Genomic DNA, 23136 nt, shown 5'->3' with positions numbered 1-23136 from the left:
TAGGCCAGTTGATGTGAGATACCTTCTTTGGCAAATTGTAACCTCTTCTGCACATGCCTTTTTTTTAACAGAGGGACTTTGCGGGGGATTCTTGAAAATAGATTAGCTTCACACAGACGCTTCTAACTGTCAACAGTACTTTACAGGTAACTCCAGACTGTCTTTGATCATCCTGGAGCTGAGTCATTGGCTGAGCCTTTGCCATTCTGGTTATTCTTCGATCCATCTTTTGATGGTTGTCTTCCGTTTTCTTCCACGTCTTTCTGGTTTTGCTCTCCATTTTAAGGCATTGGAGATCATTTTAGCTGAAACAGCCTATAATTTTTTGCACCTCTTTATAGGTTTTCCCCTCTCCAATCAACTTTTTAATCAAAGTACGCTGTTCTTCTGAACAATGTCTTGAACGACCCATTTTCCTCAGGCTTTCAAATGCATGTTCAACAAGAGCTGGCTTCATCCTTAAATAGGGGCCACCTGATTCACACCTGTTTTTTCACAAAATTGATGACCTCAGTGATTGAATGCCACACTGCTATTTTTTTTAACAAACCCCTTTCAACTAATTGCCCAATTACACAGCCTTAAGAGCGTGCATATCATGAATGCTGGGTCTTGTTTGTTTTCTGAGAATCTACTGCACCTACTGGTAACTTGTTCGCCATGTAGCAATAAAAAATATACTAAAAACCTGGATTATTCTGGTTAGTCACATTGTACTGCTATTATTTTGAACAATACTGTATCCCTTTAATCACTTTATTATTCCATTTAGGCTGATCATCTTGGCTGATAGAAGACTGTTTACATAGTTTTGGGAACCAAACAAAAGCTTGACTGAACTAGATGATGTGTAACAGAACTCACGTGTGAATCCTGTGGCTGGTGTTGAGGCTATAGGAGCAGCAAACAGAGAGGACACCGGAGCCGTCAGGGACTGACTCTGTGCAGAGCTGGAGGGAGCTGGGGTGGCTAAACAACAACAACAAACCATGTATTACAGTTTTTCTAATATTACAACAGCCACACGACATATTACATACTGTACCTGAAGTTTTAATTCCAAAGTTAATAGCAGTTGTTGAGGCAAGAGTAGAAGCTCCAAGAGTCAGACCTAAAAATCAACAGCAAAACAAATTAATAAGCAGACAGAAGAACAAAAAGGACCAGTGTGACAATGTGATACAGTGTGTATATCAAACTCCAAATGGATAAAAAAAAAAACAATATATATTTTCAAGACCCCATGAAATGGTTTGAAAACACAATTTCCTTCTCTGTGAGTGTGCGGATATATTCAATCGAAACAGGAAGTTTGGCTGGCAGGGCTTGTCCTTCCGCTTAACCATTGGTTTGAAGTCAAAGTCAAAAATTGGCATTAATGTGTCCACATGGCAGATGCATTAACATTTCAGAGAGCTGGAGATCAGGACCTAATAGCTAGCTTTTAGCATAACGGGAAAAAAAAGTTTGCTGTGTTCTTCAGTGTTACCTGTGGGTTGAGCCCCTAGTGAGAGCGCAGGGGTGGGCTGTGCCGGGGGAGCTGAGGATGCTTGAACTTTTGGCGTCCCGAAGCTGAACCCGCCCAAAGGCTGCTGGGCTGCAGTAGTCTGAGTGCTGAGACCTCCGAAACTGAAGCCCGTCCCGGCCGATGAAGCCCCCAGAGTCATACTTGTGGTCGCAGGCTGAGATGCTGCAGGTGTGCTGAGTTTTGGAAGAGAGGCACTGGACACAAAGACAGGAGCAGACTTCTCAAATACAACAGACATGTTAACAGTTTCAGTGATACAACTCCGGATGAGCCTCAACCGAGTCATCTTTAAAGAGCTGTGACCGAACAACTGTTGAATTCTACAATTAAAGGCACTCACACATTAGAGAGAGCCCTGACATTTATCCATTTTTAGGGTCATTTAGGGTTCATTTTGAAATCAGTCAGGAATACAGCAAATATCCAAAAACACAAAGGAAACCACATTCCTGAAATTCGTATTGAGCAGCTGCTTGACTGCTGTAAACTGTCAACATTAATTATACACAGTGCAACAGTGCCTGCCCACATTTTTTGTGTGATTTTTTCCTAATTTGTCTTGTAATGATTAACTAATGCAGAGTTCACACTGCATGATTTTAGCCTAACATTAAAACAAGGATAACCATAGATTTGCTCCAGATAAAGCCTCACCCGAAAGAGAAGCCTCCACTCGGGGCGGTGCTCTGAGGCTGGCCTCCGAAGCTGAATCCTCCCTGTGTGCTTCCACTATTCTGTGTTGGCTGTGCGAGAAGTCCTGCGAGCTGAGACGTTTGAGGGGTTCCTAAGGTCTGAGTCTGGGGTTGGCTGGCCCCGAAAGAGAAGCCGCCTCCTGCAGGAGCGCTGGTCTGCAGCCCGAAGCCTGTGGTGGCTGCAGCGGTAGTTTTAGGGGCTCCAAAGGCGAAGCCTCCCGTACCCGTCTGACTGAAGTTAAACGCCATAGTGCTGCAAACGATGAGTGAAATACGAGTGTTAGACGTAATGTACCAGACCTGTATAAACAACTACCATGATTTAATTAAAAAATTATTTTACTTAATTTCAAGAACAGTGACAAAACACTATTGTGTGCTAAACAGCTAAGAGTGCACAAACACATTTATATAAGCTATATATATAATATATATATATATATCTATATATATAATATATATATATATATATATATATATTATATATATATATATATAATACACAGTACAGGTCAAAAAGTTTGGAAACATTACTATTTTAAGCAGCTGTTTTTGAAAGAAGTTTCTTCTGCTCATCAAGCCTGCATTTATTTGATCAAAAAATACAGAAAAATAAATGTAATATTGTGATATATTATTACAACTTAAAATAATTCATTTTTTTAAATGTATTATACTTTAAATTATCATTTATTTCTGTGATGCACAGCTGAATTTTTAGGATCATTATCACATGATCCTTTAGAAATCATTCTAATATGATGATTCATTATCAAAGTTGGAAACAGTTCTGCTGCTTTTATATTTTTTTCAGAAAATGTGATACTTTTTTAGGATACTTTGATGAATAAAAAGTAAAAAAAAAAGAAAAAAAAAGAAGCTATGTTTTTAAAATATAAATATTTTGTAATAACAATATACACTACTGGTCAGTAATTTGGGGTCAGTAATTTTTTTTTTTCTTTATTTTTTTTTAAATAAAATCAATACTTTTATTCAGCAAGGATGTGTTAAATTGATAAAAGTGATAGTAAAAGAAAATATATTATTAGAATATATATTATTAGAATTTTTTTTATTTTGAATATTTGCAGTTCTTTTTAACCTTTTATTCATCAAATATATTAGACAGCAGAACTGTTTCCAACACTCATAATAAATCAGAATATTAGAATGATTTCTAAATGATCATGTGATAGACTGGATGTTACATGTGACACTGAAGGCTGGAGTAATGATGCTGAAAATTCAGCTTTGCATCACAGGATAATTTTTTTATTTTTTAAAGTATATTCACATAGAAAACTATTATTTTATAATTGTAATAATATTTCACAATATTACTGTTTTTCTTGTATTTTTGATCAAATAAATTCAGGCTTGGTGAGTATAGAGACTTTTTTATTGTAATTTTATTTTAGTATTTTTTTGTTTTTTTTGTATTTTTGTTTATATATATTTATATATATATATATATGAGACTTCTTTCAAAAACATTAAAAATAGTACGTATGAATGAATGAATGTGAAATAAATTAATATTTAAGATAAAAACAAATACACTGGTTCAGTAGAAATCGTGGTTGTGTCTAGAGAGTATAGTAACGTTACTGTAGATGTGTGCAGTCCAGCCTAAACTCCTCACTTCTGACTGTGATGCCTAACAATGTTATCTATGTAGGCAGCTCATTAGTCTGACACTGCGCACTAAAAGTGTCATGTAACGTAGTTAGCCTGCTATCATAATACAACGTCCCAAAATACTGTCGAATTACGGATTTAATAGGTTTCGCGACCACAACCTCCTAAAATGTCTTGTCGGTTCTTTGAGAATATGATGAATCTTACTGAATATCTGTTTATAACTGCTAATGTTTGCTGCTCAACTAACGTAGCATATTTTACACATTCACCCATAAAACGCTATTAAAATCAACTGATAACAAACTAAAGTAGCAGAGCAGCTTATGCGCTTCTCTAGAAAGTATTATTTAGTATCGCTGGTTCTTTAAAACTGACGAACATCATAAAACAAAGCTCTGGTTTAACTTGAGCTAGCTGACAGCTCCTCGCGTTCAGTTCACGGAATGCTCTCTTCTGCACAATCACATCTCCCGTGTTATTACTATAAAACTAAGTCATGCAGACTGAATACTATAAATAATGTGTAATAAAACACTCAATATATGAGGGGAAAAAAGACGTACACAAGGAAAACTTACGTACGGTACTTAGCAGCTCCCGCGCGCAGTATGCGTCACATGTGCTGTGAGGACCTCTGCGTCAGCTGTCTAAAATAATGCCTGATCAAAACTGTCAACTTGTCTTTACAGCAAAATAGAAAGTCCAAATAAACTGCCTCATCAAATAAATTTGTTTGTTTGAAAATGCACTTAATTTATAATTAGATAAAAAAAAGCCCAAAAGCCAATGATAATACCATTATAGATATGTATCTCTGAATACCATGTTGTTTCTTAAAGCCAGAGTTGCATAAAAAAAGAGGTTGCACTGAAGGAGGGTCCTGGTTCTTTAGTTTTATATATATATATATATATATATATATATATATTTATATATATATATATATATATATATATATATATATATATATATACACACTGCTCAAAATTATTAAAGGAACACTTTTTAATCAGAGTATTAGCATCAAGTTAATTAAACTTCTGGGATATTGATAAGGGCCCGGTTCCCCAAAACGTTCTTATCGCTAAGTAGTTCTTAAACCTATTCCTTAACCTCTCTCTTAACGTTATGGCACGATTCCCGACACGTTCGTACGCTAAGTATATCTTCTGTAAAGTCACACTTTCGTAAGTTGGTCTGGCCCCATTCGTAAGCTCTCTCTTAGCGTTGTTTGAGCTCGAGACGCTAGTCGCCGCCACTATTCAGCATTCTTTAGAAATCGTTGCGCAGCGCATGTACAAGTCAACAATGGTATTTGACAATGTTGTGGCTCAAAAATGATTTTATGTTAGACAGTTTTTAAGAGTGAATAAAATTACTTCGAATGGAGATACGGCGCAGCGCTAGCTAGACATTAAATGGGGTGGCCAGTCTGGGGCACTGGCTAGGTTGGCGGGGGGGGCTACATCATGATATTTATGTGGGATCATCACTCTCGGAAAGTAGCAGTGATTGAACACAATGATGACCAAAGCAATAGAAGGAGGAGAAAATATGTAAAAATAGCATCTATCGCTAGAGACCTCACTAATTTTAGGGGGCACTATGCAGTAATTATTTCTGGGAACCTGGTTAATACGCTTTTATTTAAAACTATTATACAAAAAAACACCAAAATACAAATCAGACCTTAATAAAACAATTGAATACAATGCTATTTTTATGTAAAGTTAGCCTTTATTAAAATAAGAAGGCTATTAAATAATTAAATAACTAAGCTGACTATAATCAGACTTGCTTCCATTTTAAATTGGTAAGCATGGTCCTCATCATGAATTAGAAAAAATGGCAGCGATCAATTTGTGCTCTAAAGGAACGTTTGAGAGCATACACGTAATCTTTGCGCACAGCAGAGCCAATTCATAAAAATGTCAATGTATATTTAACAGCAAACATCGCAGTTGTGTGCAGTGACAGGAAGCATCCACTGTGCTAAGTGGAGATTCGTCGCCCAGCCGGCATTACATGGATCACGTTTAACATTGTGGCGCTTTGATCTTCACATATCCACGCTATTAGAAACGACGGCCTGAAAATTAAATTATAAAGAGGAGAAGCTTGCGCCTCGCTAGGCTTTTATAGAGCTGCCAGGATCCGCCACTCGCTGCAGATGCAGGTGTAACGAAAAGGGCTTAAAACAAGTCTGAAATCGAAAGACTGCTTGTTGGGGGTGTAGAGGGGGGGGTTTACAGGGCTTCATCGCCTCGTCACAACTAGGCCCTTTTCTGCAAGACCTCGGTGTGGTGTGCGTCCACTTTATTTGAGTATCACAATTTAATATGCGGGTGGTAATTAGCCTAGGTATTTCCTTACCATTAATATAAAATCCTCTTTGATGTATTACATATTTTTTTAGAAGTCATGGTGGTTCCAAACCCATGTCAGCGAAGCGGCACAAGCTGGTCCACAATGGGATAAGGAGGGTGGATGATTAGCGAGGGATACCCGGTTTGTCTACCCGTCACAACATATCGTGTGAACAGGTGCGTCCTCACTGTCACAATGCCCTTCTCATTCACTGACAATTTGATAATTTAATTAATAGTCTATATTTTTATTTTACGGAAGCGGCACAAACTATGTTAAAATAAATGTTACTGGAATAATTTGAGGAATATGTTTCATTTGCATAGAACGTGTTGTCTTTCTTAACGCTGTAATGCACCTTCGCGTGAAGTTGAAAATCGATTCCTGAGCAATCGATGCCAACTTATTCAGCACCTTCACTTGGGACAGCGCCTTTGTAACGTCGGACGTAAGAGGCAGCGTGTTAAGAAGCTTCCTAAGGGACACTTCGGGGAACACACTTAGGAACATAAACAACTTTGGTAAGATATATCTTTCGAGTCTTCTTACCGCGCTAAGAGTGATCGTTATCGGGAAACCGGGCCCTGGTCAGTTACGTAGCAGAGGGGGTTGTTAATTCATTTCAGCTGCTTTGGTGTTAATAAAATTAACAACAGGTGCACTAGATGGGCAACCATTAGAAAACCCCCAAAACAGGAATGGTTTTACAGGTGGAGGCAACTGACATTTTTTTCCCTACTCATCTTTTTTTAATTGTTTTTCACTAGTTTTGCATTTGGCTAGGGTCAGTGTCACTACTGGTAGCATGAGGCGATACCTGGACCCTACAGAGGTTGCACAGGCAGTCCAACTCCTCCAGGATGACGCATCAATATGTGCCATTGCCAGAAGGTTTGCTGTGTCTCCCAGCACAGTCTCAAGTGCATGTAGGAGATTCCAGGAGACAGGCAGTTACTCTAGGAGAGCTGGACAGGGCAGTAAAAGGTCCTTAACCCATCAGCAGTACCTGTATCTGCTCCTTTGTGTGCAAGGAGGAACAGGATGAGCAGTGCCAGAGCCCTACAAAATGACCTCCAGCAGGCCAATGGTGTGAATGCCTCTGAGAAAACAATCAGAAACAGACTTCATGAGGGTGGCCTGAGGGCCTGGTGTCCTCTAGTGGGCTCTGTGCTCACTGCCTGGCACTGTGTAGCTTGATTGGCATTTGCCACTGAACACCAGAATTGGCAGGTCCGCCTCTGGCGCTCTGTGCTTTTCACAGATGAGAGCAGGTTCACCCTGAGCACGGGGGACAGATGTAAGAGGGTCTGGAAAAGAGGTGGAGAATGTTATGCTGCCTGTAACATTGTTCAGCATGACCGGTTTGGTGGTGGTTCAGTGATGGTCTGGGAAGGCATATCCATGGAGGAACAAAGAGACCTCTACAGGCTAGACAATGGCACACTTACTGCCATTAGGTATCGGGATGGAATCCTTGGACCCATTGTCAGACCCTACGCTGGTGCATTGGGTCCTTGTTCCTCCTGGTGCACGACAATGTCTGACCTCATGTGGCGAGAGTATGCAGTCAGTTCCAGGAGGATGAAGGAATTGATACCATTGAATGTCCCCCACGCTCGCCTGACCGAAATCCAATAAAACACCTCTGGAACATTAGGTTTCTGTCCATCTGACGTCGCCAGACTGTCCAGGAGCCCAGTGATGCCCTGGTCCAGATCTGGGTGGGAATACCCCAGGACACCATCCTTTGTCTCATTAGGACTGTGCGCTGACATTGGCAGGCATGCATACAAGCACGTGGGGGCCATACAAACTACTGAGTACCATTTTGAGTTGCTGCAATGAAATTTCAGCTTAATGGCCTAGTCCTGCTGCATCCTTTTTTCACTTTAATTCTGAGTGTCTTTGAATTCAGTCCTCTGTAGGTTGATAATTTTCATTCCATTAAACAATGTGGCATCTTTTCATTCCTAACAAATTACCCAGTCCATATCAGTATAGATATCCTGCGTGATATTTTTCCCCATTGAGATCTGATGTTTTCAAAGTGTTCCTTTAATTATTTTTTTGAGCAGTATATATATATATATATATATATATATATATATTTGTGTGTGTGTGTGTGTGACGAGTGGGGCGGGGCCGAGAGCCGTGGGAACGGAGCGAGGCCAGTGGAGTGATTGGGAAATGAGCGACACCTGCTCCACTCACCCGTCTCGAGTCCTTCACTGGTCGTTCGCTCCTCTTTTACATCCTTCCGATCTCCTCCGTGGGACTCGAGACCGGTGAGTGGAGCAGGTCGCTCATTTCCCAATCACTCCACTGGCCTCGCTCCGTTCCCCACGGCTCTCGGCCCCGCCCCACTCGTCACAATATATATATATTGTGACGCAGTGTTGTAGTCGAGTCACCAACTGTCGAGTCCGAGTCGAGTCTCGAGTCCCTGTGTTCGAGTCCGAGTCCAAGTCCGAGTCACCAAAGAAGAGTCCGAGTCGAGTCCAAGTCGAGTCACCATTACCAGAGTTCGAGTCCGAGTCGAGTCTCGAGTCCCATATTCGAGTCTGAGTCGAGTCTCGAGCTCCCAGTGCCTACATGTCTCCACTCTGGGACCTTCAAATAACTGATAAAATGTATTAAAGAGGTTCTACATTAAACAAAAATGACACTGTCACGATTGCAAAGGGAGTTTATTTACTGATTTGACATATACACTTTGCAACTTTACGACTTCATCAAAAGCATGTGTTTACTTCCATTGTTGTGAACTTGTGATTGAGAACTAGCGTAGAAAATGTACAAATTGCATGTTTAATCATGCTGCATTTTCATGTTGCATTTTTAAAAGCATCAGACACACAGTGACTATCGCAACAGAGAAAAAAAAAATCATGTAATCTGATCTGACACAGTGACTAGTAAGTTATCAACAGACAAAAAAATTGTGCAATCTGAACCAGACATTAGACATCGTCGACCAGGCACGTGCACACATAGACATCAAAAGGGGCTTGAGCACCCGCACTTTTTCTTCCTCGAGAGAAAGTGTCCTTTTTGTGGGTTGTGATTTTTTTTTTTTATAAATGAATATATGTATATATGTGCTTGTGTGTGTGTGTTTCTGTTTGCACACAGCTTTCCATGTCAAACAAATAAAAAAAATCTAAATATCAGGTCGGGTTGGGAAATGTTCCGATGCCTTTCTCCCTCCCTCTCTCTCTGCAGCACAGCAGTGTAGCACACATTGATTGGCAAAAGCACATCACAGAGCAAAGAGCCACAAAAGTAAACCCCTCCTTCCCTTTCCAGTTGTGTTTGTCTTGGTGTGGAGGTGAGTGATGATGAACAAAAGACTAAGGTAACTGTGCCTCGAATTTACAGCTAATGATCCAAAAGACAAATATCGAAGGCAATTATAGTTAATTTGTCTCGCTAACATCCATGGCTCATGAGAGCTACGATGTAAGTTAGGCAATAGGAAGTCTAGTATAGACCAGTGCACATTCTTTTACTGCATGATTCCAGTTTATTAAAATGCATTTAGAATAATCACAAAATTCAAGATATTGGGCCAGAAGTGTGTGTGGTATATGCTATATATTTTATATATATATATATATATATATATATATATACTGTACAGACCAAAAGTTTGGAAACATTACTATTTTTAATGTTTTTGAAAGAAGTTTCTTCTGCTCATCAAGCCTGCATTTATTTGATCAAAAATACAGAAAAAACAGTAATATTGTGAAATATTATTACAACTTAAAATAATAATTTTCTATTTAAATATACTTTAAAAAAATAATTTATTCATGTGATGCAAAGCTGAATTTTCAGCATCGTTATTCCAGCCTTCAGTGTCACATGTAACATCCAGTCTATCACATGATCATTTAGAAATCATTCTAATATTCTGATTTATTATGAGTGTTGGAAACAGTCCTGCTGTCTAATATATTTGATGAATAAAAAGTTTAAAAAGAACTGCATTTATTCAAAAAAAAAAAAAAAAATCTAATAATATATATTCTAATAATATATTTTCTTTACTATCACTTTTTATCAATTTAACACATCCTTGCTGAATAAAAGTATCGATTTTATTCAAAAAAAAAGAAAGAAAAAAAAATTACTGACCCCAAATTACTGACCAGTAGTTTTATGTTATCACAAAATATTTATATTTTTAAAAACATAGCTTCTTCATTTTTTTTTTTTTTTTACTTTTTATTCATCATAGTATCCTAAAAAAGTATCACATGTTCTGAAAAAATATTAAGCAGCAGAACTGTTTCCAACTTTGATAATGAATCATCATATTAGAATGATTTCTAAAGGATCATGTGATGATGATCCTAAAAATTCAGCTTTGCATCACAGAAATAAATGATAATTTAAAGTATAATAAATTTAAAAACAATTATTTTAAATTTGAAATAATATATCACAATATTAATTTTTTTTTATGTATTTTTGATCAAATAAATGCAGGCTTGATGAGCAGAAGAAACTTCTTTCAAAAACATTAAAAATAGTAATGTTTCCAAACTTTTGGTCTGTACTGTATATATATATATATATATATGCGCATATAGTTTATCAGTATCACGCGAAGACAGACGTTTTTTCTAAAAAGAAGCATGGTTACAAATGTGCTATTGATTTTATAAAGCAGTTCAATAAACAAGAATTTAATATTAACATACTTACATTTTAGACACAATATTGACTGTTTTGCTGTATTTTGCCAACAAATATAATCCCGATTTGCATCTCTGAGCAACATGACAGTGTTTCGTTCCTGAATGAATCAGCTGTTTAAATGATTTGGTTCAATCGCAAGGACTCATTTATTAACAGTCACTTGCTGCCACCTACTGACAGTTTTAATTTCACTTTTAAAGTATATTTTCATTTAAAAAAAAAAAAAAAACCATTTCAAATATGAGTATTCAAAGTTTTATGTTTAAAATATCAAAACATTTTTTTTTAAGTATTAATGCATTTGTAACTGCTGGTTAAATGCATTCATCTCCTGCATTAATCAGTGTAAAATGCATTCTACTGTAAATGCCACCTCTAATGCAGCTTCTGTGTTTTCTCTGCATTATTATTCTAATGACTAATTCAATTTAAGAATTTGACTGAAAAGATGGTTCACACTTTAGAAATGGCTTTAGAAATGTAAAAATGCCAATAAAATGTAAAAATCAATTTAAACTTATTGGAAAAGATTACTTTCTATCAATGCTGTGAATATGAAGAATATCAAAAACGTTAGAAGTCAGCTGTCCATGGTAGTCCATAAGATATCAGCATAATGCATTGAGCAAAATATAATCTAATTATCGATAAAATCCCAGAAAATATTGAGGTATATTTTTTGGCAATATCGCACACCCCTAATATATTTAACGTTTTGATTAGAACAAAATTAAAATAAATATGAGAAGTGCCCTATTTTTGCACTTGAGCCCCTGCCCCTCAAAATGTCTGTGCACGTCCCTGTCGTCGACATCTGATGCCAAATTTTCAAACATTGCCCAACCCTAGCCTAGCTTCTTCTGTTTATTAACATATATGCATTAGTCAATAATAGTTTTTTTAAAAGCTAACGTTAGCCAATGGAAAGCATTTTACTTACTTTTCTGGGTGCATCCGTGACAGGTGTCTGTTAAAGTTTGAAGTTGTCCCAGTCTTCTCCTCAACTGTGCGATTACACACACAACATTTAGCGCTGCTCTTTCCAGCATTAGATGCAAAATTTGTGTAGGTGAAGTTCACGATCCGGGGTACATCTAGCACATTTAGCCCGCGAATCATGCACGAGCGTAAAGTAAGTGACGTCAGTGAGTGTGTTGTCAAGCAAAGAGAGCGAGCGGTAGCAGTGTGTGTGAGGGAAAAAAATAGATTCCGGCCAGTCTTGGGCACGAAACAGGAAAAGTGTAACACCTTATATAATTTTTTATAACATATTTAGTCAAAAACAACGTGATGAATGCTCAAGTCCGATTTTATATATCCTCGAGTCCGAGTCCAAGTACGAGTCATCAGTCCCGCGAGTCCAAGTCGAGTCACGAGTCCAGAGAATGGAGTCTCGAGTCGGACTCGAGTCCAAAGAATAGTGACTTGAGTCGGACTGGAGTCCAAGTCCAGGACTCGAGTACTCCATCACTGTTGTGACGGGGTGAAGAAGTACACGACACGAGGATAGAGGTGAGTTCCCCGAAGGGTGGATTTTATTGACCAGTTAGTGGGGAAATAGCCAACGTGAGGGGTTTTCCGGTGCTCGGTGCTCGGCCGTCTCTCTCTCTCTCTGTCCTCCTCTCCGTGCGCAGTGCTGTGTGGGTCCGTGAAGTCCGTGCAAAGTGCGGGCTGGCGATCACACACTGCTGTCTGGGGAAATAACAGAGGTAAGTTGCTCGGGTTTTTGGGTGCATCTCTCACCTCGGTGTTCGCCGGTGCGGCTTATAAAGCCGTGGCTTGATGGGGCGCAGGTGTGACCGCTCAGCCTGTAACGAGCAGGTGCAGGTGTGCCTGCTCTGTTTCCAGGGCGACGCTAATGAGCGCTCAGGACACGTGTCACACTCCCCCCCCTAAGCGTCGTCCTGTCCCTGTGGAGAAGTGGGGAGATTGGGGGAGGGTGGGGAGTGGAGCCTGACAGACCTGCGAAAGCTGACCATATTCTCGAGAGACCATCGGCGTTCGCATTGGCCGTCCCTGCCTGGTGTTGTACGGTGAAGTGGAAGTCCTGGAGCGCGAGGAACCACCGAGTCACCCTGGCATTGGTGTCCTTCGCCCGGGCCATCCACTGTAGGGGGGCGTGGTCAGTGATCAGGGTGAACTGGTGGCCGAGGAGGTAGTAGCGGAGCTCCAGGACTGCCCACTTGATGGCCAGTGCCTCCTTCTCGACGGCCGCGTACCGTCGTTCCACTGAGGTCAGCTTCCGGCTGATATAGATCACCGGGTGTTCCTCGCCGTCGATGACCTGGAAGAGGACGGCTCCCAACCCGGTATCAGACGCATCCATTTGCACCAGGAAGGGGCGATTGAAGTCAGGGGCTCTGAGGACGGGGTCAGACGTGAGGGCGGCCTTCACCCGCTGGAACGCGCTCTCCGTCTCCGGGTTCCATGGGACCTTCTCCGGTTGCCCCTTCCTGGTCAGGTCTGTCAGGGGAGAGGCTAAGGAGGAGAAGTTAGGGATAAAACAGCGGTAGTATCCCGCTAACCCCAAAAAGGCCCATACCTGCGTCTTGGTGGTGGGCCGCAGCGCGGAGAGGATCGCCGCCACCTTCTTCTCCTGAGGTCGAATGAGGCCGCGGCCCACCTGGTAGCCGAGGTACTTGGCTTCGGTGAGGGCCAGGTGACACTTACAGGGGTTGGCAGTCAGCCCAGCCCGGCGGAATTCCAACAGCACCTTCCGCAGCCGCTCCTCCCAAGTTGATCCTCCCAAGTCTCTGAATGGATGACAACATCGTATAGGTAGGCTTGGTGGGGCCGCAGGAGGATGTAAGTTGGAGGTTGCCCCGTGCAGGCCAAAGGGAAGGACCCGGTACTGCCAGTGGCCACTAGGGGTCGAGAACGCCGTCTTCGGCTTGGCCTGCTCGGTTAAGGGGACCTGCTAGTAGCCCTTGGTGAGGTCGAGGGTCGAGATGAACCGGGCCCTTACCAGGCGGTCCAACAGCTCGTCAACCCGCGGCATCGGGTAGCTGTCAAACTCTGAGACTTCGTTCAAGCGGCGGAAGTCGTTGCAGAAACGGAAGGTGCTGTCGGGCCTCGGAACCATGACTATGGGGCTGGACCACGGGCTGCGTGATGGCTCAATGGTCCCTAACCTCAGCATCTCCTGTACCTCTTCCTCGATGGCGTGTCGCCGAGCTTCCAGAACCTGATCCGCTTGAAGGGCACCTCATTGATGGGCAGCGGAATCAGCGGGCTGGGGGAGGGGTGCGTGGCGATGTCCGCTGGCAGGTGGGACAGGCTTGACAGAAGCGTTTAACTTCGGCCTCCAGGCCCGGCCAGTGGAAGCGGTCGCGTATGCGTTGGATGGTGTTCTGGGTCCCCAGATGGCCTGCCATGGGATGTGCATGGGCCAACTCTATTACCGCTTCCGTCTTAGACCGCGGGACCACCAGTAGGGTTTTTTCCTCCCCCCTTCGCTGCGCGACACAGTAAAGCAGGCCGTTTCTCACCACAAAGTGAGGTGTGGGATGAGGTGCCGGCTGGAGCTCCTTCCCATCGGCGACCCTCACCTGGGCCCAGCAGTGTTTCAGGTGGTCATCCTCGTGCTGCTCCCTGGTGAAGGCCCCAGCCCCAGTCACCTGCTGGAAGAGGTCAAAGTAGAGGTTAGGGTTATGATGGGCTGACTCACCCTCCCTGGGGCTGTCCGATGCCAGCAGCATGGGGCGCCGTCGGGGCTTCTTTGCGGCCTGACGCTGGGGGCGGTTCCGGTGGTGGCTGGCAGGCTGGTTAGCAGAGGCGAGGAGGCGGTCAAATCCCGGCCAATCCCTCCCGAGTAGGAACCGGAACAGGCAGAACCCTGACAATCCCGACTTCTACCGGCCAGGCGCCGGGTGGCGCGGTAATGGTGACTCGCCACGCCGGCACTTCCCTGCTATCGCCGTGGACGCACGTGAGGGCCAGCCTGGCTTTGGGTTCGGGCTGTGGCGGAAGGACAGTCAGCCTGACGAGGGTGATCGCGCTGCCAGAGTCCAGGAGGGTGAGGAATGGTCGGGCGTTTATCTTAACTTTCGCCCAGGGGGCCTGCTTCGGGGTTTCCACGTGTACGGCACAGCCTGACAGCCAAGCCCGTCCAGGGGAGTGGGGAGCTTCAGTGGGCATGGGCTCATCCTGTGGGACGGGAACCACCGGCCTGCTTCCTGGTCGCTAGGTGCCCTCCGGTGTGCGTCGCTCCTGGACCACCCTTCGGGGAAAGGGCGGCGCTCGCTCCCCAACCTCCCAGTGTTGGGTGGCCTCTGCCAGCTCGATGGCCTCCACCAGCTCGTTGACGTTGGTGGGGTTCTGCATGCCTGCTGCCTGACGGAGAGGGCGGGGAAGGACCAGTAACAGGCGGTCGACCACCACGCGCTCCGCTACCTGGTGTGCGGTGGGACCCCCGGCCAGTAGCCAGTGTTGGGCGAGGTGTGAGAGGTCGGTGACTTGAGCCCGGGCCGGCCGCCGTGGGTTGTAGGACCAGACATGGAAGAGTTGGGCGGCGCGAATGGGCGATAACCCGACCCGCCCTAAGATCTCCTTCTTCAGCTCTTCATATGAACCGCTCCACTTGGGGGTAAGCATGAAGTACGCCCGTTGTGCTTCTCCCGTCAACAACGGCGCCACGATCCGCGCCCACTCGTCCCTGGGCCACGCCTCCCAGGCGGCGATCGTCTCGAACATTTGGAGGAATGTCTCAATGTCATCATGTGCCGTCATCTTGGGGTTGAGCTGTGCAGCCTGGGCACGGTGGTCAGGTAGCGGAGTTCGCGGGGCAGTGGTCATGCGGAGTGTGGCGAGCTCGCGTTCCGTTTCCCCTTGTCAGGAGGCCATGTGCTCCATGATCTGCTGCTGGCGGATGCTCACCTCGGTGAGGTGCTTGAACAGGTCTTCCATCTTCGGGGGAGGAGCGCCCCCTGTGGAAACAGGAAGGGAACGTGAGCCAAACAAACCCCCCAAAAAAACGTCCGTAGAAATCCAAGTGGGGGTGATAAGGGATGTGGGGGTATCCTGGTCGGTAGCTTCTTTACTGCAATGCCCGCATTCTCCACCAGTGTGACGGGGTGATGAAGTACACGGCACGAGGATAGAGGTGAGTTCCCCGAAGGGTGGATTTTATTGACCAGTTAGTGGGGAAATAGCCAACGTGAGGGGTTTTCCGGTGCTCGGTGCTCGGCATTCTCTCTCTCTCTCTGTCCTCCTCTCCGTGCGCAGTGCTGTGTGGGTCCGTGAAGTCCCTGCGAAGTGCGGGCTGGCGATCACACACTGCTGTCTGGGGAAATAACAGAGGTAAGTTAGCCAAGTCTTTGGAGACATCTCTCACCTCGGTGTTCGCCGGTGCGGCTTATAAAGCCGTAGCTTGATGGGGTATATATATATATATATATATATATATATATATATATATATATATATATATATATATATATATATATATATATATACACATTATTTTTTTTCAGTTCACAAAGTCCAGGAGATGAAAGCAAATAAAGTTAAAATAAAATGATACATTGTCTGTGTTGAAATGGTGCAAAGTGTAATCAGAAACTCCTCCCTCTCACAGCTTTTACTCAGGAAATGACTAGTTATCATTTCTCCTTTACTGAAAGATAAAACCAGTGCTGTGGATCAAAGGAGGAGACTATAAATGAGGATTTCTTGAGAAGTTTGTTGCACGAAATAGATTTTGATTGTAGTTATAATTGTTATTTACTTTTCAAAGTAAAGTTCAGAAAGGGAAAGTAAATTGTAAATCAAAGTAGAAGAAGAGGAAATGGATTCCAAATCTGTGGAAGAGCTTTCTTGTCCCGTGTGCTGTGAAATCTTCAAGGATCCTGTTCTTCTGTCCTGCAGTCATAGTTTCTGTAAAGAGTGTCTTCAGCAGTTCTGGAGAACCAAGAAAACTCAGGAGTGTCCAGTCTGCAGAAGAAGATCATCAAAAGACCAGCCTCCCCGTAATCTAGTGTTAAAAAACTTATGTGATTCACTGATAATGGAGAGAAACGAGAGGCACTCATCAGGATCTGAGGAGATCTGCAGTTTACACAGTGAAAAACTCAAACTCTTCTGTCTGGAGGACAAACAGCCAGTGTGTTTAGTGTGCAGAGACTCAGAGAAACATGTCAATCACACATTCAGACCCATCAGTGAAGTGCTTTCATCTCACAAGGTCAGACACATTTCTGAAATATTTCACAGAATTTCTGAGAAACTGCAGATTTTGTCTTTAGTCCTTCACCTTCTGTCTATATCTATTCATTCATTTCCTTCTTGAAAGCAATTTTAAACTTCTGACATACATTAAGTCACGGATCAAATAGAAGCTCATTAGGCTTTGCCAAGCTTGGATCATTTTTAATGATCAAATATTGTTTTAACACAAGAATGTTGACTGTTCATCCTTTACAAATTTTCATGCACAACTGGGACTGATTCATGAGGATGACTTTTACAAAATATAAATACATTTAGCAAATCTTATGAAAAAATATCCAAAAATAGTTTAAATTTATTAGCTATTTAAAGTTTCACAGATTTCAGAATCAGAATCAGAATCAGAAAGAGCTTTATTGCCAAGTATGCTTGCGCATACAAGGAATTTGATTTAGTGACATAAGCTTCCAGTACACAGAGACAACAACACACAGTCAAAAAAAAAAAAAAAAATCCTTTGCAAATAAATGTGTATAAACAATTGTGCTATAAATGATAATGGAATAGGATTGAGTAAGATGCAGGGATGTATTAGGATGGAGGTGTAACAAGGATATTGCACATTTTTATTGCATAAGTGGGGAACTGTTCATGAGGTAGATTGCCTGGGGGAAGAAACTGTTCTTGTGCCTGACTGTCCTGGTATTTGCCGCTCTGAAGCGCCGGCCAGATGGCAAAAGTTCAAAGATGGGGTAACTTGGATGTGAGGGATCCAGAGTGATTTTCTGAGCCCTTTTCCTCACTCTGGATGTATACAGTTCTTGAAGGGTGGGCAGGGGAGTACCAATAATCCAGTTTTTTGCTGATTTTGTAGCTGAATCAAACCAGACAGTTATTGAAGTGCACAGTACAGACACAATGACGTCTGAGTATAACTCAACAGCTCCTGTGGCAGGTTAAACTTCCTCAGCTGGCGAAGGAAGTACAACCTTTGTTGGGCCTTTTTCACAATGGAGTCAATGTGATTGTCCCACCTCAGGTCCTGAGAGATGGTGGTTCCCAGGAATCTGAATGACTCCACTGCAGCCACAGCGCTGTCTATGATGGTGAGTGGGGGGAGTACAGGGGGGTTTCTCCTGAAGTCCACAATCATCTCCACTGTTCTGAGAGTGTTCAGCTCCAGGTTGTTAAGACTGCATCAGACAGCCAGCTGCTCAACCTCTTGTCTGTAAGCAGATTCGTCAACGTCCTGGATGAGGCCGATGACTGTAATGTTGTCTGCAAACTTCAGGAGCTTGACAGATAGGTCTTTAGAGGTGCAGTCGTTGGTGTACAGCGAGAAGAGCAGTGGGGAGAGAACACATCCCTGAGGGGCACTAGTGTTGGTGGAGCAGCTGTTTGACATGAATTTCCCCAGTCTCACTAACTGTTGCCTATCTGTCAGAAAGCTGGTGATCCACTGACAGATAGAGCTAGGAACAGAGAGCTGGGTCAGTTTGGTATGGAGGACTGTTGGGATGATGGTAGTGAAAGCCGAACTAAAGTCCACAAACAGGATCCTCACATAAGTCCCTGTTTTGTCCAGATGTTGCAGGATGAAGTGCAATCCCATGTTGATTGCATCATCCACTGACCTGTTTGCTCGGTAAGCAAACTGCAGGGGGTCCAGTAAGGGTCCAGTGATGTCCTTCAGATAAGCCAGAACCAGTTTTTCAAACAACTTCATGGCGACAGATGTTAGGGCCACAGGTCTGTAGTCGTTAAGTCCTGTTATCTTGGGTTTCTTTGGAACGGGGATGATGGTGGAGCGTTTGAAGCAGGAAGGCACTTCACACATCTCCAGAGATCTGTTGAAGATCTGTGAAAAGATGGGGGCCAGCTGGTCAGCACAGGTTTTTTAGACAGGCTGATGTAACGCCATCTGGGCCTGGTGCTTTTCTTCTTTTGTTCTTCCTGAAGACCTGGAGCACATCATCTTCACAGATTTGAAGAGCAGGAGGTGTGGAGAGGGGGATTGCAGGAGGTGTTAACTGTTGTACAAGACTCTGTCCCCATTTCTGTAAGCATCCTCTTTGGCCTGACGAAGATGTCTGAGTTTTGCTGTAAACCATGGCTTATCACTGTTGAATGTTAAATAAGTCCTGGTAGGATTGCATATATCCTCACAAAAACTAATATAAGATGTCACAGTCTCTGTGAGTTTGTCCAGATCGGTGGTAGCAGCTTCAAAAACACTCCAATCAGTGAGGTCAAAACAAGCTTGTAAATCCTGCTCTGTTTCGCTGGTCCATCTCTTCACAGTCCTTACTAAAGGTTTAGCAGATTTAAGTTTCTGCTTGTAGGTCGGTATAAGATGAACCAGACAGTGATCAGACAGCCCCAAAGCTGCCTGTGGAACAGAGTGATATGCATCCTTTATTGTGGTGTAACAGTGATCCAATATGTTACTGTCTCTGGTGGGACATGTAACATGCTGTCTGTATTTTGCTGTGATTTATTAAAGTCCCCAAAAATGATTAAAACGGAGTCTGGGTGTTGTTGTTCTGTCTCTGTGATCTGATCAGCAAGTTTTTGTAAAGCCAGACTTACGTGCGCCTGTGGAGGAATGTAAACACTCACCAGAATGAATGAGTGAAACACCCTCGGCGAATAGAATGGCTTGCAGTTGACAAAGAGCACTTGTTTTTATCTTAACTTGTAGGAGGAACTGAATACAGCACTGACATCTTTACAAAACAAGCTCAAACATGCAGAAGAAATGAAAGCAGAGTGTGATAAAACTGTTCAACACATCAAGGTGAGGATATAGAGTAAAGACTCAAACATTCACAGAGTTTATGATGGACATTATTGGAGTGAGTGTTAATGCAGAGCTCACTGAAGTGAATGTGATGTGATTTCAGTCTCAAGCTGAGCACACAGAACGTCAGATTAAAGAGGAGTTTGAGAAGCTTCATCAGTTTTTCAGAGATGAAGAAGAAGCTACAATCACTGCACTGAGAGAGGAAGAGGAGCAGAAGCACCAGATGATGAAGGAGAAGCTGGAGGAGATGAACAGACACATTTCAGCTCTTTCAGACACAATCAAAGACACGGAGGAGATGATGAAAGACAGCGATGCCTGCTTTCTGAAGGTGACAACTGAATTTAACTTCATTGTTTGTGCACAAAACTACAACCAATTACCCAACCAATGATCAAACTATTGATTTGTATAGACGGAACCCTGTTATGTTTGATAATATATTAAAAAATGTTTCAAATTCTCTGTTTTCCAGAACTTTAGCATCACGATGGAAAGGTAAGTTGAGCTGCTGGTGTTTCTTCTCTCAGTGGATCTGAACTCAAATCCACTGCAGTTCTGACTCCTGAATGTTCTTCCAGAGTCCGGATCTCACAGCCGGATCCACAGATGAGTTCTGGAGCTTTGATTCATGTTTCACATTACTTGAGTAACCTGCGCTTCAGAGTCTGGAGGAAGATGCAGGAAACTCTCCAAAACAGTGAGTCTCCAGCAGATCAGACATCAGTACAAAAGATTAAATACTGCAGATATAAACAAAGACAGACTGATTAACATGCATGATAAAAATAAATAAATAAATGTAATAATAATTTGAAATTCTATGGAGTTCAAGTGATTCTGAACTGTATTTCATAAGATCATTGGATCGTACTGCAAACTCATGATGACTACAAACACTCTATTCCTCATGATGTTTGTTTATGTATTAGGTTTACATTTCTAATACCATCATATTTCATCCTCTAATCTGATTTAGTTCTCTTTGCAGCTCTGTTGACTCTAGATCCAAACACGGCACATCTTTGTCTCACACTCTCTACTGATTTGACCAGTCTGTCGTACAGTGATTTATATCAAAATCTTCCTGATAATGCAGAGAGGTTTGACAAGTATCCATGTGTTCTGGGATCTGAGGGCTTTAACTCAGGAACACACTGCTGGGATGTGGAGGTTGGAGACAATACTAACTGGATTGTTGGAATAACCACAGCATCAAACCAAAGGAAGGGAAAGGTTTTCTTTAAGTCTAATGTCTGGCGTGTGCGGTACATGAACAGTAAATACCGCTCACAATCCCCAGATCATCCCCCGACTTACGTTACAGTTAAAGAGAAGCTGCAGCGTGTGAGAGTTCAGCTGGACTGTGACAGAGGAAAGGTGTCCTTCTCTGATCCTTTAACTAACATCTGTCTCTGCTCATTCACATCCACCTTCACAGAGACTGTCTTTCCTTTCTTATATAATCACTGCACAGCTTCCCCTCTGAGGATCTTACCAGTTAAACTGATTGTAACAACAGAAAATCACAGTTAAATCTGCTTTTAGATAAATTAAGGTACAAGAATTTGTTGTTTTCATTGTTTTGCATTGTATGGTTCAATAACAACACTGAAATCAAAGGAAAAGGTTTTCTCATTCATCAATAAAAAATCTACTTAAACTGTTGTTCAAGCTACTCTAAAACATTTTTCACATTTCTTATGGATTTCTTATCGTTTTGTATTGTATTATTGAAAAAGAACAAATGTAGGGCAGGTCTTGGTTCTATTCATCCGTTGTTGACTGGATCTTGATTGATTTTTGGATTTGATTGTTTGTGATTGGTGTTACACTCAAATATGAATGTGATTGTAGCGTAGAGGAGTAACTGAGTAGAGTATCCAAACAGAATCAGATTAAAAGCCCTGCTCCAACACACCTGCCTGTAATGTTCCAGTAAAGCTGAATGTCTAGAGTAGATTATTATAATTGTTTGATTACAGGAGTTGAACTCTGAGCAGAGTTGGCTCCAGAACTTCAGGCAAAGGCTCTCTGTGTGTGTTATAAACTCTCTCTGGTGGACAGGCTCATGTAGTTCACTCTTAAAAATAAAGGTTGTTTGTTGGCATTGATGGTTACATAAAGATCCTTTCAGGTCCATGAAACCTTTCCATTGCTGAGACGGATCTTTATAGTGGAAAAATGTTCTTCATGAACCTTTATGTTTAAGAGTGTTTAGAGGAAGATGTTAGGCTGCATCAAGCTGAAGAACGCTGCCTCCACAGACAGCACACAGAGCTCCAGTGATCGTGTCACATCCAGTCTACTGAGACACCTTCATCTCATCCATTTTTTTAAGTCAGCATGGATGTATCCTTCACTGCTTTTGATATCCCACAATCCTGCAGTACACTGTGTGAAATTACAGTATATTAATAATTGCACAAAGAACTTATGCTGAAAAGTGAAAGCCAGCAGAATGTTCCGCTGCAGCAGCAGCAGCAGCAGCAGCCCTATGCTTCCAGCATTCTGCAGTCCACTAACTTCTAGCTTTAGCTATGACAAATATCAGCTGCTTTGTTAAAAAACCCTACATTAAAACTGAAATACAGCCTGAATGATGACAACAATAACATACCATCACTAGACTAGTGATTATCAGTCCTTTTAACAGTTTATGTTACAGACTTTGTGTTTAAGTCTTCCCTTTTAAAAAAAAAAAAAATCTGTTGCTCCATGTCAGTTTTGGTTGAAATTATAAACACTGAATTAAAGCTGCAAGCAGCGATGAAAAGGCCCTCGCACCCGGGCTCACCACCACCCGGTGGCCATATGAGAACAGTGAACGTTGGACCATATGCTTATAAAATGTTAAATATTTGTGCCACATTTCCTGCAGCCAACAGGTAGCGCTGTCATTATAACTGAATATCAGCATGTAAATGTCTTCAGGCCATTACTCTTACCAAACATGCAAAGTTTCGGGCAGATCAGAGATTGCATGTTTCAGTTAGTGTAAAAGAAGTAATTTCCTGTTGCCAGCAGGTGGTGCTAAGACTATAAATAAATATTGGCCTAAAAATGAGTTCAGGCTAGGACTCATATCAAACACATGAACTTTGGGCAGACCGGATATTGCATGTTTAACTTAGTTTAAAACAAGTAATTTCCTGTCACCAGCAGGTGGCGGTATGATTATAACTGAAACATTGGCCTTAAGATCTGTTGAAACCAGGAATCTTATCAAA

At 42.5% G+C, this 23136-nt stretch overlaps 2 protein-coding genes across 5 annotated transcripts in view; one reads left to right on the top strand and one right to left on the bottom strand.

Moving 5' to 3' along the window:
• The window catches only part of LOC109079919 (nuclear pore glycoprotein p62-like), a 77589-nt gene that overhangs the window by 8670 nt on the left and 45783 nt on the right, over positions 1 to 23136 (bottom strand). The window contains exons 1-5 of one of the 4 annotated variants that reach the window (XM_019095031.2): positions 4443 to 4586; positions 2183 to 2473; positions 1490 to 1722; positions 1046 to 1111; positions 865 to 969 (exon numbers count right to left, since the gene is read on the bottom strand). In XM_019095031.2, the coding sequence (XP_018950576.1) occupies positions 865 to 969; positions 1046 to 1111; positions 1490 to 1722; positions 2183 to 2469 (691 nt within the window). In that variant the 5' untranslated portion in view covers positions 2470 to 2473; positions 4443 to 4586. Of the gene's footprint in view, positions 1 to 864; positions 970 to 1045; positions 1112 to 1489; positions 1723 to 2182; positions 2474 to 4427; positions 4587 to 23136 lie in introns of those variants that run through there. The other 3 variants (XM_019095033.2, XM_019095032.2, XM_042737834.1) reach the window with 3 other exon arrangements.
• Positions 16472 to 21762, top strand: LOC109080543 (zinc-binding protein A33-like). Its single transcript, XM_042737835.1, has 6 exons — positions 16472 to 17119; positions 19805 to 19900; positions 20007 to 20237; positions 20382 to 20404; positions 20488 to 20606; positions 20898 to 21762. The coding sequence occupies exons 1-6, from the start codon at positions 16724 to 16726 to the stop codon at positions 21440 to 21442; spliced, it is 1410 nt and encodes a 469-aa protein (XP_042593769.1). The 5' UTR covers positions 16472 to 16723; the 3' UTR covers positions 21443 to 21762.

Source organism: Cyprinus carpio, chromosome B14 (genome assembly GCF_018340385.1).
Source record: "Cyprinus carpio isolate SPL01 chromosome B14, ASM1834038v1, whole genome shotgun sequence".
NCBI classification, from domain to species: domain Eukaryota; kingdom Metazoa; phylum Chordata; class Actinopteri; order Cypriniformes; family Cyprinidae; genus Cyprinus; species Cyprinus carpio.
The sequence above is the reverse complement of the archived record's forward strand: the minus strand, read 5'-3'. Positions and strand labels throughout refer to the sequence as shown.

Excerpts from the sequence above, each read along its gene's own strand:
- LOC109080543 (XM_042737835.1), top strand. The coding sequence starts at position 16,724 with ATGGATTCCAAATCTGTGGAAGAGCTTTCTTGTCCCGTGTGCTGTGAA. Across the intron at positions 19,901-20,006 it reads AAACTGTTCAACACATCAAG|TCTCAAGCTGAGCACACAGA; the intron begins GTGAGGATATAG and ends ATGTGATTTCAG. Across the intron at positions 20,607-20,897 it reads GCAGGAAACTCTCCAAAACA|CTCTGTTGACTCTAGATCCA; the intron begins GTGAGTCTCCAG and ends TTCTCTTTGCAG.